At 38.0% G+C, this 12025-nt stretch overlaps 1 protein-coding gene across 1 annotated transcript in view; it reads right to left on the minus strand.

The window, feature by feature from the left end:
• Positions 1-12025, minus strand: part of LOC121374556 (SCY1-like protein 2) — a 91644-nt gene that overhangs the window by 42829 nt on the left and 36790 nt on the right. Inside the window, exons 3-7 of the mRNA XM_041501661.1 lie at positions 9398-9497; positions 4301-4345; positions 3315-3455; positions 2492-2707; positions 1277-1393 (exon numbers count right to left, since the gene is read on the minus strand). Coding sequence (XP_041357595.1) covers positions 1277-1393; positions 2492-2707; positions 3315-3455; positions 4301-4345; positions 9398-9497 — 619 coding nt within the window. The remainder of the gene's footprint in view (positions 1-1276; positions 1394-2491; positions 2708-3314; positions 3456-4300; positions 4346-9397; positions 9498-12025) is intronic.

Here is a 12025-nt window from a genome sequence, read left to right on the forward strand (position 1 = left end):
TTGACCAACTACCAAGCTTCCGGAGGATTATTAAATGTAGGTAAGGAAAAGGAAATGAAAAATACAAAAGAAAGGAAGATAATAGAAGACAAGTGAAGGGATTAAAAAATAAGTAACTATAAGTAAACGTGAAGAAAAGAGAAGGGGATGGACAGAAATGCCAGATAAGAGAAGGCTATTAATGAAAACCCTGAGGACAAATAAAGGAAAGCAAGTGAATGAGAAGTGGAGATGAGAGAATGAAAGGAAAAACATGACATGGGAAGGAGAACAAAGCAGGTCAATGTAAATCCAGGCAAGGCAAGGTAAAGTGCAGTAAAGCAAAAAGCAAGACAAGATAAAGGCAAAGTAAAAGAAAGGCAAAGTAAAAGAAGGCAAGGCAAAGTAAAAGAAGGCAAGGCAAAGTAAAGTAAAAGAAGGCAAGGCAAAGTAAAAGAAGGCAAAGGCAAAGTAAAAGAAGGCAAGGCAAAGCAAGGCAAAGTAAAAGAAGGCAAGGCAAAGTAAAAAAAAGCAAGGCAAGGCAAAGTAAAACAAAGCAAGGCAAAGTAAAAGAAGGCAAGGCGAATCAAGGCAAAGTAAAAGAAGGCAAGGCGAATCAAGGCAAAGTAAAAGAAGGCAAGGCAAAGTAAAACAAAAAGCAAAGTAAAAGAAGGCAAGGCGAATCAAGGCAAAGTAAAAGAAGGCAAGGCGAATCAAGGCAAAGTAAAAGAAGGCAAGGCGAATCAAGGCAAAGTAAAAGAAGGCAAGGCGAATCAAGGCAAAGTAAAAGAAGGCAAGGCAAAACAAGACAAAGCAAAGCAGGGCAAGACAAAAGAAATCGAATGGGAAACGATATGAATTGCAATCGGAATCAAATATATAAAATGTGCTGTTACACATGAAATAAAATGAACAGTCGTAATCAAGCCCAGGTGAAGTTTTAATTTTATGTAGTTTTAACAACAGTGACTTTATATTGTTGTCCCTTATGACAATGGAGAGAAAACGTCTAACATCATCTAGCTTTGACAACTAGATTATAAACTTACTCTTCCCCAACAATACACAGGCCAGTGCTTTAACAGACTATTATTTGTTTTCTAACGACAAGCTCAGCATTTTCTGAGAAAACATTTAGTATCTGGATGCTACTGTCAGCATAGCAAAACGTACAGTCAAATCAGGCCAAACTTTAATCGACACGAATGAAGGGTAGTCTATAGCGTACTAAAACTACAAATTACTATGTAAACATTAACACTTCCCCTTCTTTGAAATGAAATGTTAGAATACTTACTAAACTAAAGGACTGTGATGTAGGTCTGTATCTTATATCTCTGTTTATCATTTTCTCGGTTGGTTCAACAAGAGATAGAGGCATCTTATGCGCAACAGAACTAAACTGTTCATGCATCTGAAAACAATATAGTTTATATATATATATCGTCATTTTGATAATAAATAAAAAAATAAGCAAAAGACATAAATGTGTCCATTTACTTTTTAAATCATGCCAGCCTCAAATGAGTGATGACAAATCAGTATCGTATCTCTACACCAAAAAAAACATTGACAAGTAATTTTTCACATTTGTTACTGTTAAGAAAAAAACGTCTTCGTAAGTCTTATGAAATTCTAGACCTTGTTAAGGAATACGTAGCAACACAGATCTGAGGTCTATTTTACATAATCAGACTTACTTGGTCTACTTGGTTTTAAGTAATATTTTGAAAATTAATCTTACCTGGTCTATCTGCTTTACATACTAAGATTTACCAGGTCTACCTGTTTTAAACACTGACACTCACCTGGTCTACCTGTTTTAAATACTGACACTCACCTGGTCAACCTGTTTTAAACACTGACACTCACCTGGTCTATCTGTTTTAAATACTGACACTCACCTGGTCTACCTGCTTTAATTACTGACACTCACCTGGTCTACCTGCTTTAATTACTGACACTCACCTGGTCTACCTGCTTTAATTACTGACACTCACCTGGTCTACCTGTTTTAAATACTGACACTCACCTGGTCTACCTGTTTTAAATACTGACACTCACCTGGTCTACCTGTTTTAAACACGGACACTCACCTGGTCTACCTGTTTTAAACACTGACACTCACCTGGTCTATCTGTTTTAAATACTGACACTCACCTGGTCTACCTGCTTTAATTACTGACACTCACCTGGTCTACTTGTTTTAAACACTGACACTCACCTGGTCTACCTGTTTTAAATACTGGCAATCACCTGGACTACCTGTTTTAAATACTGACACTCACCTGGTCTACCTGTTTTAAATACTGACACTCACCTGGTCTACCTGTTTTGAATACTGGCAATCACCTGGACTACCTGTTTTAAATACTGACACTCACCTGGTCTACCTGTTTTAAATACTGACACTCACCTGGTCTACCTGTTTTAAATACTGACAATCACCTGGACTACCTGTTTTAAATACTGACACTCACCTGGTCTACCTGTTTTAAATACTGACACTCACCTGGTCTACCTGTCTTGAATACTGAGACGGATTGTGTTCAGCGTTGATGAGTGACTTGCCCTGATTGAAAATGGAGCACACCACCATCCCGAGAGAGAACATGTCGCTGAGAGTGTTACACGATTTCTCCAGCTGTATCTCAGGGGCAACGTAGTTCAAGTCAGGCTGGGCCATCTTTGGTATCTTAGTTGTCCACGGCTGGCAGGGGTAAGTGTCCTGGTCAAAACACAAGTATACAGCAAAACCTATACACAAACTTCACATGCAATGTAAACTCTAATCTGAACGACAAAAACGCTATCCGTGACCAAGACCGTTTCTCTGCACAACGCAGAGCCGAATGGGCATTTGGCGAAATAGTGGTTGGTTTCATGAATCTCTATCCAGTGTCTCGTCTATAGGAGGACAGCCACTCCCGAGGAAATCCTTTACTGGATAATACATCATTTTGACCGCCGCAAAGAGGACTGCCGCTCCCAGTATTTTAACCATATCATATTTCACAGCTGGCAGTAAACACAGAATCATAAAGACAATAATACAAAATATTTTGCTGCTACCCAAATAGGGTACTTTTAAACTTAAAACAACACAAATGATATGCAAAATAACGCAGGCTTAATTTTCTTAATATATTATTATAATATATGCAAAATAAAAATTGAAAAACCCAACCCCTCTTCGTATAAAACAGACAGGTGTTAAAAGACAAAAGAATATAGGTTAACAAATATAGGTTAACGTGAATGAGATGGATAAATGAACAAATCAGCACACGTTAAAATCGTCTTTAAAATACATTTTTAAAATGTATTTCTCTCACCTTTCCTTCTTTAGGTTTTTCCACAAAGCCCAACCCAGCCAGCTTCCAAACTCCTCGTTTCGTCACCAGTATACTCTGAGGACAAATGTTTCTGTGTAACATTTGCTCCGTACAGTGGAGATACGAGAGTGCCTCCGTAATCTGAAATCATATACAGAGAAAGAAATGTTTTATTTAACGACGCACTCAACACATTTTATTTACGGTTATATGGCGTCAGACATATAGTTAAGGACCACACAGATTTTGAGAGAAAACCCGCTGTCGCCACTACATGGGCTACTCTTCCGATTAGCAGCAAGGGATCTTTTATTTGCGCTTCCCACAGGCAGGATAGCACAAACCATGGCCTTTGTTGAACCAGTTATGGATCACTGGTCGGTGCAAGTGGTTTACACCTACCCACTGAGCCTTGCGGAGCACTCACTCAAGGTTTGGAGTCGGTATCTGGATTAAAAATCCCATGCCTCGACTGGGATCCGAACCCAGTACCTACCAACCTGTAGACCGATGGCCTACCACGACGCCACCGAGGCCGGTTATTATATACAGAGAAACACACACTTGTTTGAAGGTGCAACATGGAACATGGCATCACATTCTATACTCGTGACTCATAACCAATGGTGATGACCATCCCGCCCCAGGAGGTTTCTTGAAGGTTCAGCAAAATTACAGGGCACCCGGGATGTATATGTATGTACATGGTGGTATGGAATACAGCATATATACACTGTGAGAAAGGGGTGGGGCGTAAAAGAAGAATTAAAGCAAAGTAGAATTTTTAAAACGAACAACAACCTTATATTAACATTTTGAAAAGTGATGGTCGTTTGGCTCCCGACCTTGACCTTGCCCCCGTATTAAATGGCTCACTTGCATGATTGAACCAACATTAGGTTTATTGTCTGATATTTAAGATATCATACTGTCCGAAAACACGTAATGAACGTACCACCTAAAGTTAAAATATGTTAATTGCCTACCTGTAAAATGCCATGCTTTATTTCCAGCTCAATGAACACATAATCCTAGAAAAACAATAACACAATTACAGTATAGTAATCAACACCAACTATGTATTAATCAATATGTGTGTTCTACCAGAAACTAATTTAGCATTTAATGGCTAAGTAATGGAAACAAGCATTATGAGAGTACTATAAAACAACAAATATCCACTACCGGGCCCTACACATTTTCATATCTCATAAATTCAAGGGCCATAACTCTGTGAAAAATAAGTAAATCGCCATGAAAATCAAACGATCTATAACAGTACATGAAGGAAAGTAGGAAAGAAATGTTTTTATTTAACGACGCACTCAACACATTTTATTTACGGTTATATGGCGTCAGACATATCGTTAAGGACCACACAGGTATTGAGAGAGGAAACCCGCTGCCGCCACTTCATGGGCTACTCTTTTCGATTAGCAGCAAGGGATCTTTTATATGCACCATCCCACAGACAGGACAGTACATACCACGGCCTTTGTTACACCAGTTGTGGAGCACTGGCTGGAACGAGAAATAGCCTAATGGGTCCAGCGACGGGAATCGATCCTAGACCGACCGCGCATCAAGCGAACGCTTTACCACTGGGCTACGTCCCGCCCCCGTAACAGTACATGACGAAGATATACACATAATCTTAACTCCATATCTTGAGGCATTGTGAAAAAAACTCTGGAAAACTATATGTGTGACAGACAGACAGACAGACAGTCAGACAGACAGACAGTCAGTCATTCATTCATTCATTCATTCATTCAGCCAGTCAGTCAGTCAGACAGGCAGACAGTCAGACAGACATACAGACAGTCAGTCACTCAGTCAGCCAAACAGACACACAGACAGAAGGACAGAGACGAAACCTATAATCCCCCTCCGGTTGGACCGATAGGAGACTAATAAATAAATAAATAAATAATAATAACATATTAATAAGAATTAAAACAGGTTAATCTTAACATATCTTTTTGGAAAACAGTATGCTTATAAAATAGTTCTACGATTAGACTTAAATATTAAATATATTTTCTTGTTTAGAATATCAGTGTCTGTATATTCAATGTGTTTCTGGTCGTCTTAATATTTGTAAGAAGCCCAAAATGGATTTTGTCTTTAAATAATTTCGTACGTACGAAAAAAAAATATTTTAAGAAATAAAGTGAAATTTAACTTAGTAATAATATTAGAACGATCAGAACCACGTCTAATATACAGCCACTAATATTTTATGCAGAAAAATATATTTAATATGTAAATACAATCGTTGAAAAGTCTCTGCTAGTCGATAATATCTTTAAAATTGCAGCAAACTCAGGAATGTCCCTTTAATATGGATCTTTATTTTAAAAAACAACAAATTATTCCATTTGAGATCCGTGCACCCTCATCACAACCCCCACGTCTTCTACAGACATATACTTGTTTGTGGAATAGCTTGAATACATACAGCAATCGATTCTGTAGTGCTGGAAGATCACTGTGTGCAATGCTCTACATACTTCCATTTTAAACGGCCACTAAAGCCACAAGAACCTCCTGATTTAATACATCCCAAGAGCAATATTTTATATTTTTTTATATTTTCACAGACATATGGTCTTCGAGCAGAACCCGTTGAAATACGGTGATGTAACGATAACGTGACATTAGCAATGCAAATTTAATTACAGCAGTAAATCTTCGGGCGACAATTTTTTCAATATCTCTCTAGGAAAAATCTCTGTTGCAGTCATAAATAAAACTTCAATAATCTGTGTCTGTCATCATCTCTATTCAGCACGTCGGAGACATGCGACGAATTGACAGCACCGAGATTTCTGAAGCAAACGTAAAATCGGTTTGTAGGAACACGAGTGTAACTTTGGTCGATCATTAAAAAAGGGAGTGGGATACAGCCAAATGGTAGAGCACTGGACTCAGATGGCATTGCGATGGTCGTAGGATCGATAACGTTTGGTCGATTTATTGAATTATTAAAGGGACAGACCCTAGTTTCAACTCGTGAAAATTAACAATAAGTTTAGTTAATCTACTAATCTGAAACACATTTGGATAAAGTTACAATTGAATGAAACATGAGTCTGTGACTTTAAAATGGTGAAATACCCTCTAAAAACGGACTAAAACTCGACTCCATAACAGTTTCTTCTCAGACGCACGTGTGTTTTTAAAAATATGAGAAATGCATTTTGTGATATTAAAACCACCAGGATGACCAAAAACACTTCGAATGTAAGGAAACTGATAATCAAAACCATAAAATCTGAGTAAAGTATGATTTCAGTTATCAAAAACGGCTATAATAGTCAAACATATACCTTAGTGTTTAAAAACTAGGGTATGTCACTTTAACCTTTTGTAACCTGTACTCCAAGACTAATAGATCAAAGTCCATAGTACCCGTTGTTCTGTGTATAAGAAAATGTAAACCAAAGATCCCATGCTGGTAATCCGAAGAAGAAATCTATGTTACGACATCGGATGTTCTAAATCAAGAGTCACAATTACGATAATATTTCGGTTTCCAGAGGGCGCTTCCAGAATTTTTCGTAGGAGGACATAGCTTATTCCAAATGTTCAAATATTAAACAAATATAGAGGCTAAAAGGGCGAATTCAAGAGAAGGGACCAGGGGCTCTGTTTCCACCCTAAAAATTAAAGTGGCCCTTTTTCAACAATTTATTTAACATTGTCACTGAAATGTAGTTTTTATGGGGTTGGTCCATGTGATCTTTTGCCCTTGGTCCGCTCTAAAATATTTCCTGGATCCGCCTTCAGACTACTGCTTTAAAACTTGTATCTAATCTAAATTTTGAAATAGGAAATATACTCGAGATCGCTCCTTTAATGTTGTCCTGTTTATTTGACCGGCCAGTCCGACGAATAACCGTCATCCAAACACCGGCAAACCGTTTTATTACTTATATGTGTTATTCAGGTTAAACATTGGTACGGCCAAATCCAACCGATCGTAAAAGAAATAACTGCTACGTTTTATTGTTTTCCCGGATGGGCTACTTTTCTTCTGACATACTCGAGACGATGTCAGCTCATTATTGGGCTGATTGTATTACATGGCCGCCATAGTATCCAGACATGAAATTGGTTTGATCTGCGTTACACCGCCCGTGAGTATTATGAAAGCTTTCTGATGCATTTTATACCACATACTTTTGTATCATTTCTATGCAGACAGAACGAATCGGTATCTGAAATGGTGTGTACGGTAATTTCCTAGTCTGAGATTATTCATATATATGTCTATCGCTTAACAAAATGACGCACTCAACACATTTTATTTACGGTTATATGGCGTCAGACATATGGTTAAGGACCACACATATTTTGAGAGGAAACCCGCTGTCGCCACTTCATGGGCTACTCTTTCCGATTAGTAGCAAGGGATCTTTTATTTGCGCTTCCCACAGGCAGGATAGCACAAACCATGACCTTTGTTGAACCAGTTATGGATCACTGGTCGGTGCAAGTGGTTTACACCTACCCATTGAACCTTGCGGAGCACTCACTCAGGGTTTGGAATCGGTATCTGGATTAAAAATCCCATGCCTCGACTGGGATCCGAACCCAGTACCTACCAGCCTGTAGACCGATGGCCTAACCACGACACCACCGAGGCCGGTTGAAATGATATATAAAGGAATAGACAAAACGTCTGTTTAAACTTAGTTTTGTTTGACATTACAACTAGAGCACATTGACTAATTAATGGAAAACATTTGGTTATTTTTACGCAGTCTTCAGAAAATCCTCTACGTTTTCAATTACCAGGAAGGGATCTTTTATATAGACTTTCCAACAGGCAGGACATCATACCAGTCGTGGAGCACCGGTTGGGGAAAACACGCCAGTCAGAGAATGAGACAACCGAGTGGATTCAATCCTTCGACGCAAGCATGTCAAGCGAGCTCTTTACAGATTGAGCTAGATCCGGTCCTTGGTTCGGATGGGTCCGCCAAGAAGGATGTCCAACGTAACAACATGTAACAATATCCAGTAAACTCATATACAGAAATACTTTTATGTAGTATACATATGATGTGTAAAATGTATTAAAGGAATGCAAGAACATTGGAACTGTACCTTTCTGCTAAAATAAAGCCCGCTAAATATTAAACATTTGTTTTTTGTATAAATAGTAATGCCAGAAACAAATCCGGACGTGAAGGAAAGGAATTATATACAAACTAGACAATTAGTAAATACATAATTCATGAACTGCTCGACATCAATAACGAAATGTAAGACATTTGAATCTTCTCATTGTCATTCTAAATAGCTGCAAACGTCAGAGTATGATGCTGATGACGCACTTTTATTGTTGTGTTTGATGCAAAACAGTCCTGGGATAGTGCGGTGAATATTATTTGTTATCAACGTATTCTTAATAATATCAACAATATATCGAAAGCAAAAATTTGCTTCTGAATCATTAATAAATCTTTCTTCTTTCCATATGTGCTTATTATCTGTAATGATGAACGGCAAAACTAAAAATCAATACGAAACTGGTCACAACGGTCTAAATAGATTTCATGTTATCATATTCACTTATCTTGATTTAAGGTTCAAGCACGCTGAGCTTGGCATACATCTGAGCTAGAAAAATGGATGGTTATTAGCGAGAGAGAAGTCAGTGTAATGATCATATACTTCTCTAGTAAGCCGTTAAAGCTCACTTTCGGTTGGAATTAGTACGAGGAGACGAACCCAATACATATCAGCTTAACGACACCACTAGAGCAAATTGATTTACATCTTTTATCTGCACTTTTCCCACAGACAGGACAGCACATACCACAACCGTTGATATTCCACTCGTGGTGCACTGGTTTGGACTGGGAAAAACCCAACCAGAGAATGGGTTTGCTGATGTGATTACCAGCCGTAAGGCCAATGACGATCATTAGGTCACCGAGACCTGGCAGCTCAAGATTATACATTCGTGTGAAGTTAATTATCCCCGCCAAGATACTTAACATTTAATTACAACTAATGCACCGTCAATCCTATAACTGACGGTGAGATACACACATATCCGTAGCATTTACCTTTAATTCCTGTGGTATCATTGCTGGCATCCGCTCGAAATTCCCCAGTATATTTGCAAGGCTTCCCATCACAGGTTCTGTCGCAAAGGCCAGACTGTCACTGAAACAAACAAAACCCCAAGCTCTGTATGTATTTAGTAAAAAAAGTTTGTTTTGTTTATTGACACCACTACGAGCACATTGATTTATTAATCATTGGTTATTGGATGTCAAACATTTGGTAATTCGGACGCATACTCTTACAGGAAACCCGCTACAATGTTGTTGTTTTTTCATTTTCATTTCCTCAACAATTTCCGTGGTTTAAAGATGCGGAAATCCTACTAAACTATAACCAAAAACCTTCTATTCTTTCTATCTTTTTTCAATGCTGGTCTACTGTCTCGAAAATCAGCACCTAAGCTAAATGGAGAAAAAAAAGTCATTATTTTTACTTTAAGACTTTCTACCAAAAATATAGTGGAGAGAAATTAATTGCATTTGTGATGAAACCTGATTTACTTTGTAACACACATAAATACCCGAATGCGCTACTAATGGATGCAGGGTTTAGAGGATACATGTCTGGCAATTATCGACCAGCTATCAGCTGTAATAAGATATACGAAAGAAATGCTATTAAACGTTGTTTGTGTGTCTTTTTTTTCTGTCTTTTTTCTACCAGATACAAGTTCAAATGGTAATAAATCGAGGAATCGAAATAAAGATTGTTTTGTTAAAACCTGATTAACATTAATAAGAAATAAACAAAAAGTAAAATGTAGAGTTTGTTTTGTTTAACGACACCATAAGAGCACATTGATTTATTAATGGACTATTGGGCGTGAAACATTTGTTATTTTTTTCTCCATTAACAGCAAAGGACGTTTATAAGCAGTTTTATGCAGATAGGATAGCACTTTGATATACCAGTCGTGGGACACTGGTCAACACTGACACACAAAGGAGCGGCTGCTGGATAGTTTTTCAGGGGAGGTGTGTAACGTCCAAAAAAGGCAACTACGTTATTCCAAAATACACTAACATGCATTGTATAGAAAGTGTTCAGGGTAATTGACGTTCGGGGCAAAGAGTGCGCACCCCCAGGACACTCCCTTTGGATTCGTACCTGACACATAGTCGCAGCATTTACCTTTAATAATTTCTGTGGTATCATTGCTCGCATCCGCTCGAAATTTCAGAGAATGGGTCCCCCAATGGGGGTTCGATCCTACAAGCCAAGAACCTCAGGCGAGCGCTCTACTGACTGAGCTAGATCACTCCCCGAATTAAAAGTACTTGATCCTCCTAGAACAATGTATGTTTTTTCTGACTTAAAGATTCTTTTTTGCATTATTTACTTTTAATTAATAATTATTTTATCTTTTACATCTAATCATGTAAAATTTAATCAGAAGTTATAATCAATCACTTATGAATTCATCCTGAGCGCTCCACAAACTAAATTTAGATTTTTGTTCTGTACACGAGTATATGTTTTTTGTTTGAGAACAGCAGACGTGTTCAAAACAACCACTCAATCAGGACCGTAGTCACTTAGAGTGATAAATACATTTTTAAGGGGGGTGGGGTGGAGGAGGGGGCATACTTAATGAAAGTATGTACTCGATAGCAGATTCCAGCAGATTCTAAGGGGGGAATCGTTTTTCAGAAGGGCAACGCCCCCATACCCACCCACCACTCCTGTGGCTAAGGGCTTGCACATACTGCCAATTCAATAGGGTGTACTTTCTGAATTACTTTGAAAACCCACACGCTGCAATATGATACAATTGTAACGCGCGTTAAACATGCACATCTGGACAATGCCTTGAACTTCCAAACCAAGATCACACCGGGTGTATATAAATAAACATTCTAAGCACATCACTGTAAGTTCCATTCATAGATACCATACACTATTTTGACAAGGCACGCATCCTCAGAGGACTGTTTTGACAAAGGATGTTTCCTAGGACTCTTTTTGACAACACGTGCACTCGAAATACAATTTGTATTGTAATTTCTTCATGATACTGACTTTTATTCTAAATTTTAATTTGACCTATCTGCGATATTTGTATTTTTGACAGTTCTTTACACTGTGTTTTTATTTAACTCTTGTATTTATATTGATGTTGTTCCTCAATGTTTTGCATTTACAATAGTCTGACGCCCAATAGCAGATGTATTTTTCCTGCTGGAGTGTTCTATTCTATTCTGTTCGAAATACAGTTTTGACAATGCATACACCCACAAAAAGGTTATTTGTGACAACATATCCATTCACGAATGGCTAGTTTTGACAACACGTCCCCATGAACAGCTATTTTGACAACATTCTAACTCATCGATCACTGTCAAAAATGATGATGACGTCATGTCATATCAATATCCTGAGTGCATTCTGCGATACAGGGAATCCCAATTCATTGTAGACTTTTGTAGACATATTTGATACATTATACATTAATACATGTCTATTTTTGTTTTGAAAATAAATGGCCAAGATCATGACAAATCTTTGATCTGACTGCTTGTCATGATAGTCAAATTCATCAGATTCGTCTGGCTCGTATGCAAATTACTGTCGTGCTAATTTTGATTGGCTCAGTCACAGAAAGCCTACATAGATTCGTCTGGCTCGTA

The sequence above is a fragment of the Gigantopelta aegis genome, chromosome 6 (genome assembly GCF_016097555.1).
Source record: "Gigantopelta aegis isolate Gae_Host chromosome 6, Gae_host_genome, whole genome shotgun sequence".
In the NCBI taxonomy this organism is placed as follows: Eukaryota; Metazoa; Mollusca; class Gastropoda; order Neomphalida; family Peltospiridae; genus Gigantopelta; species Gigantopelta aegis.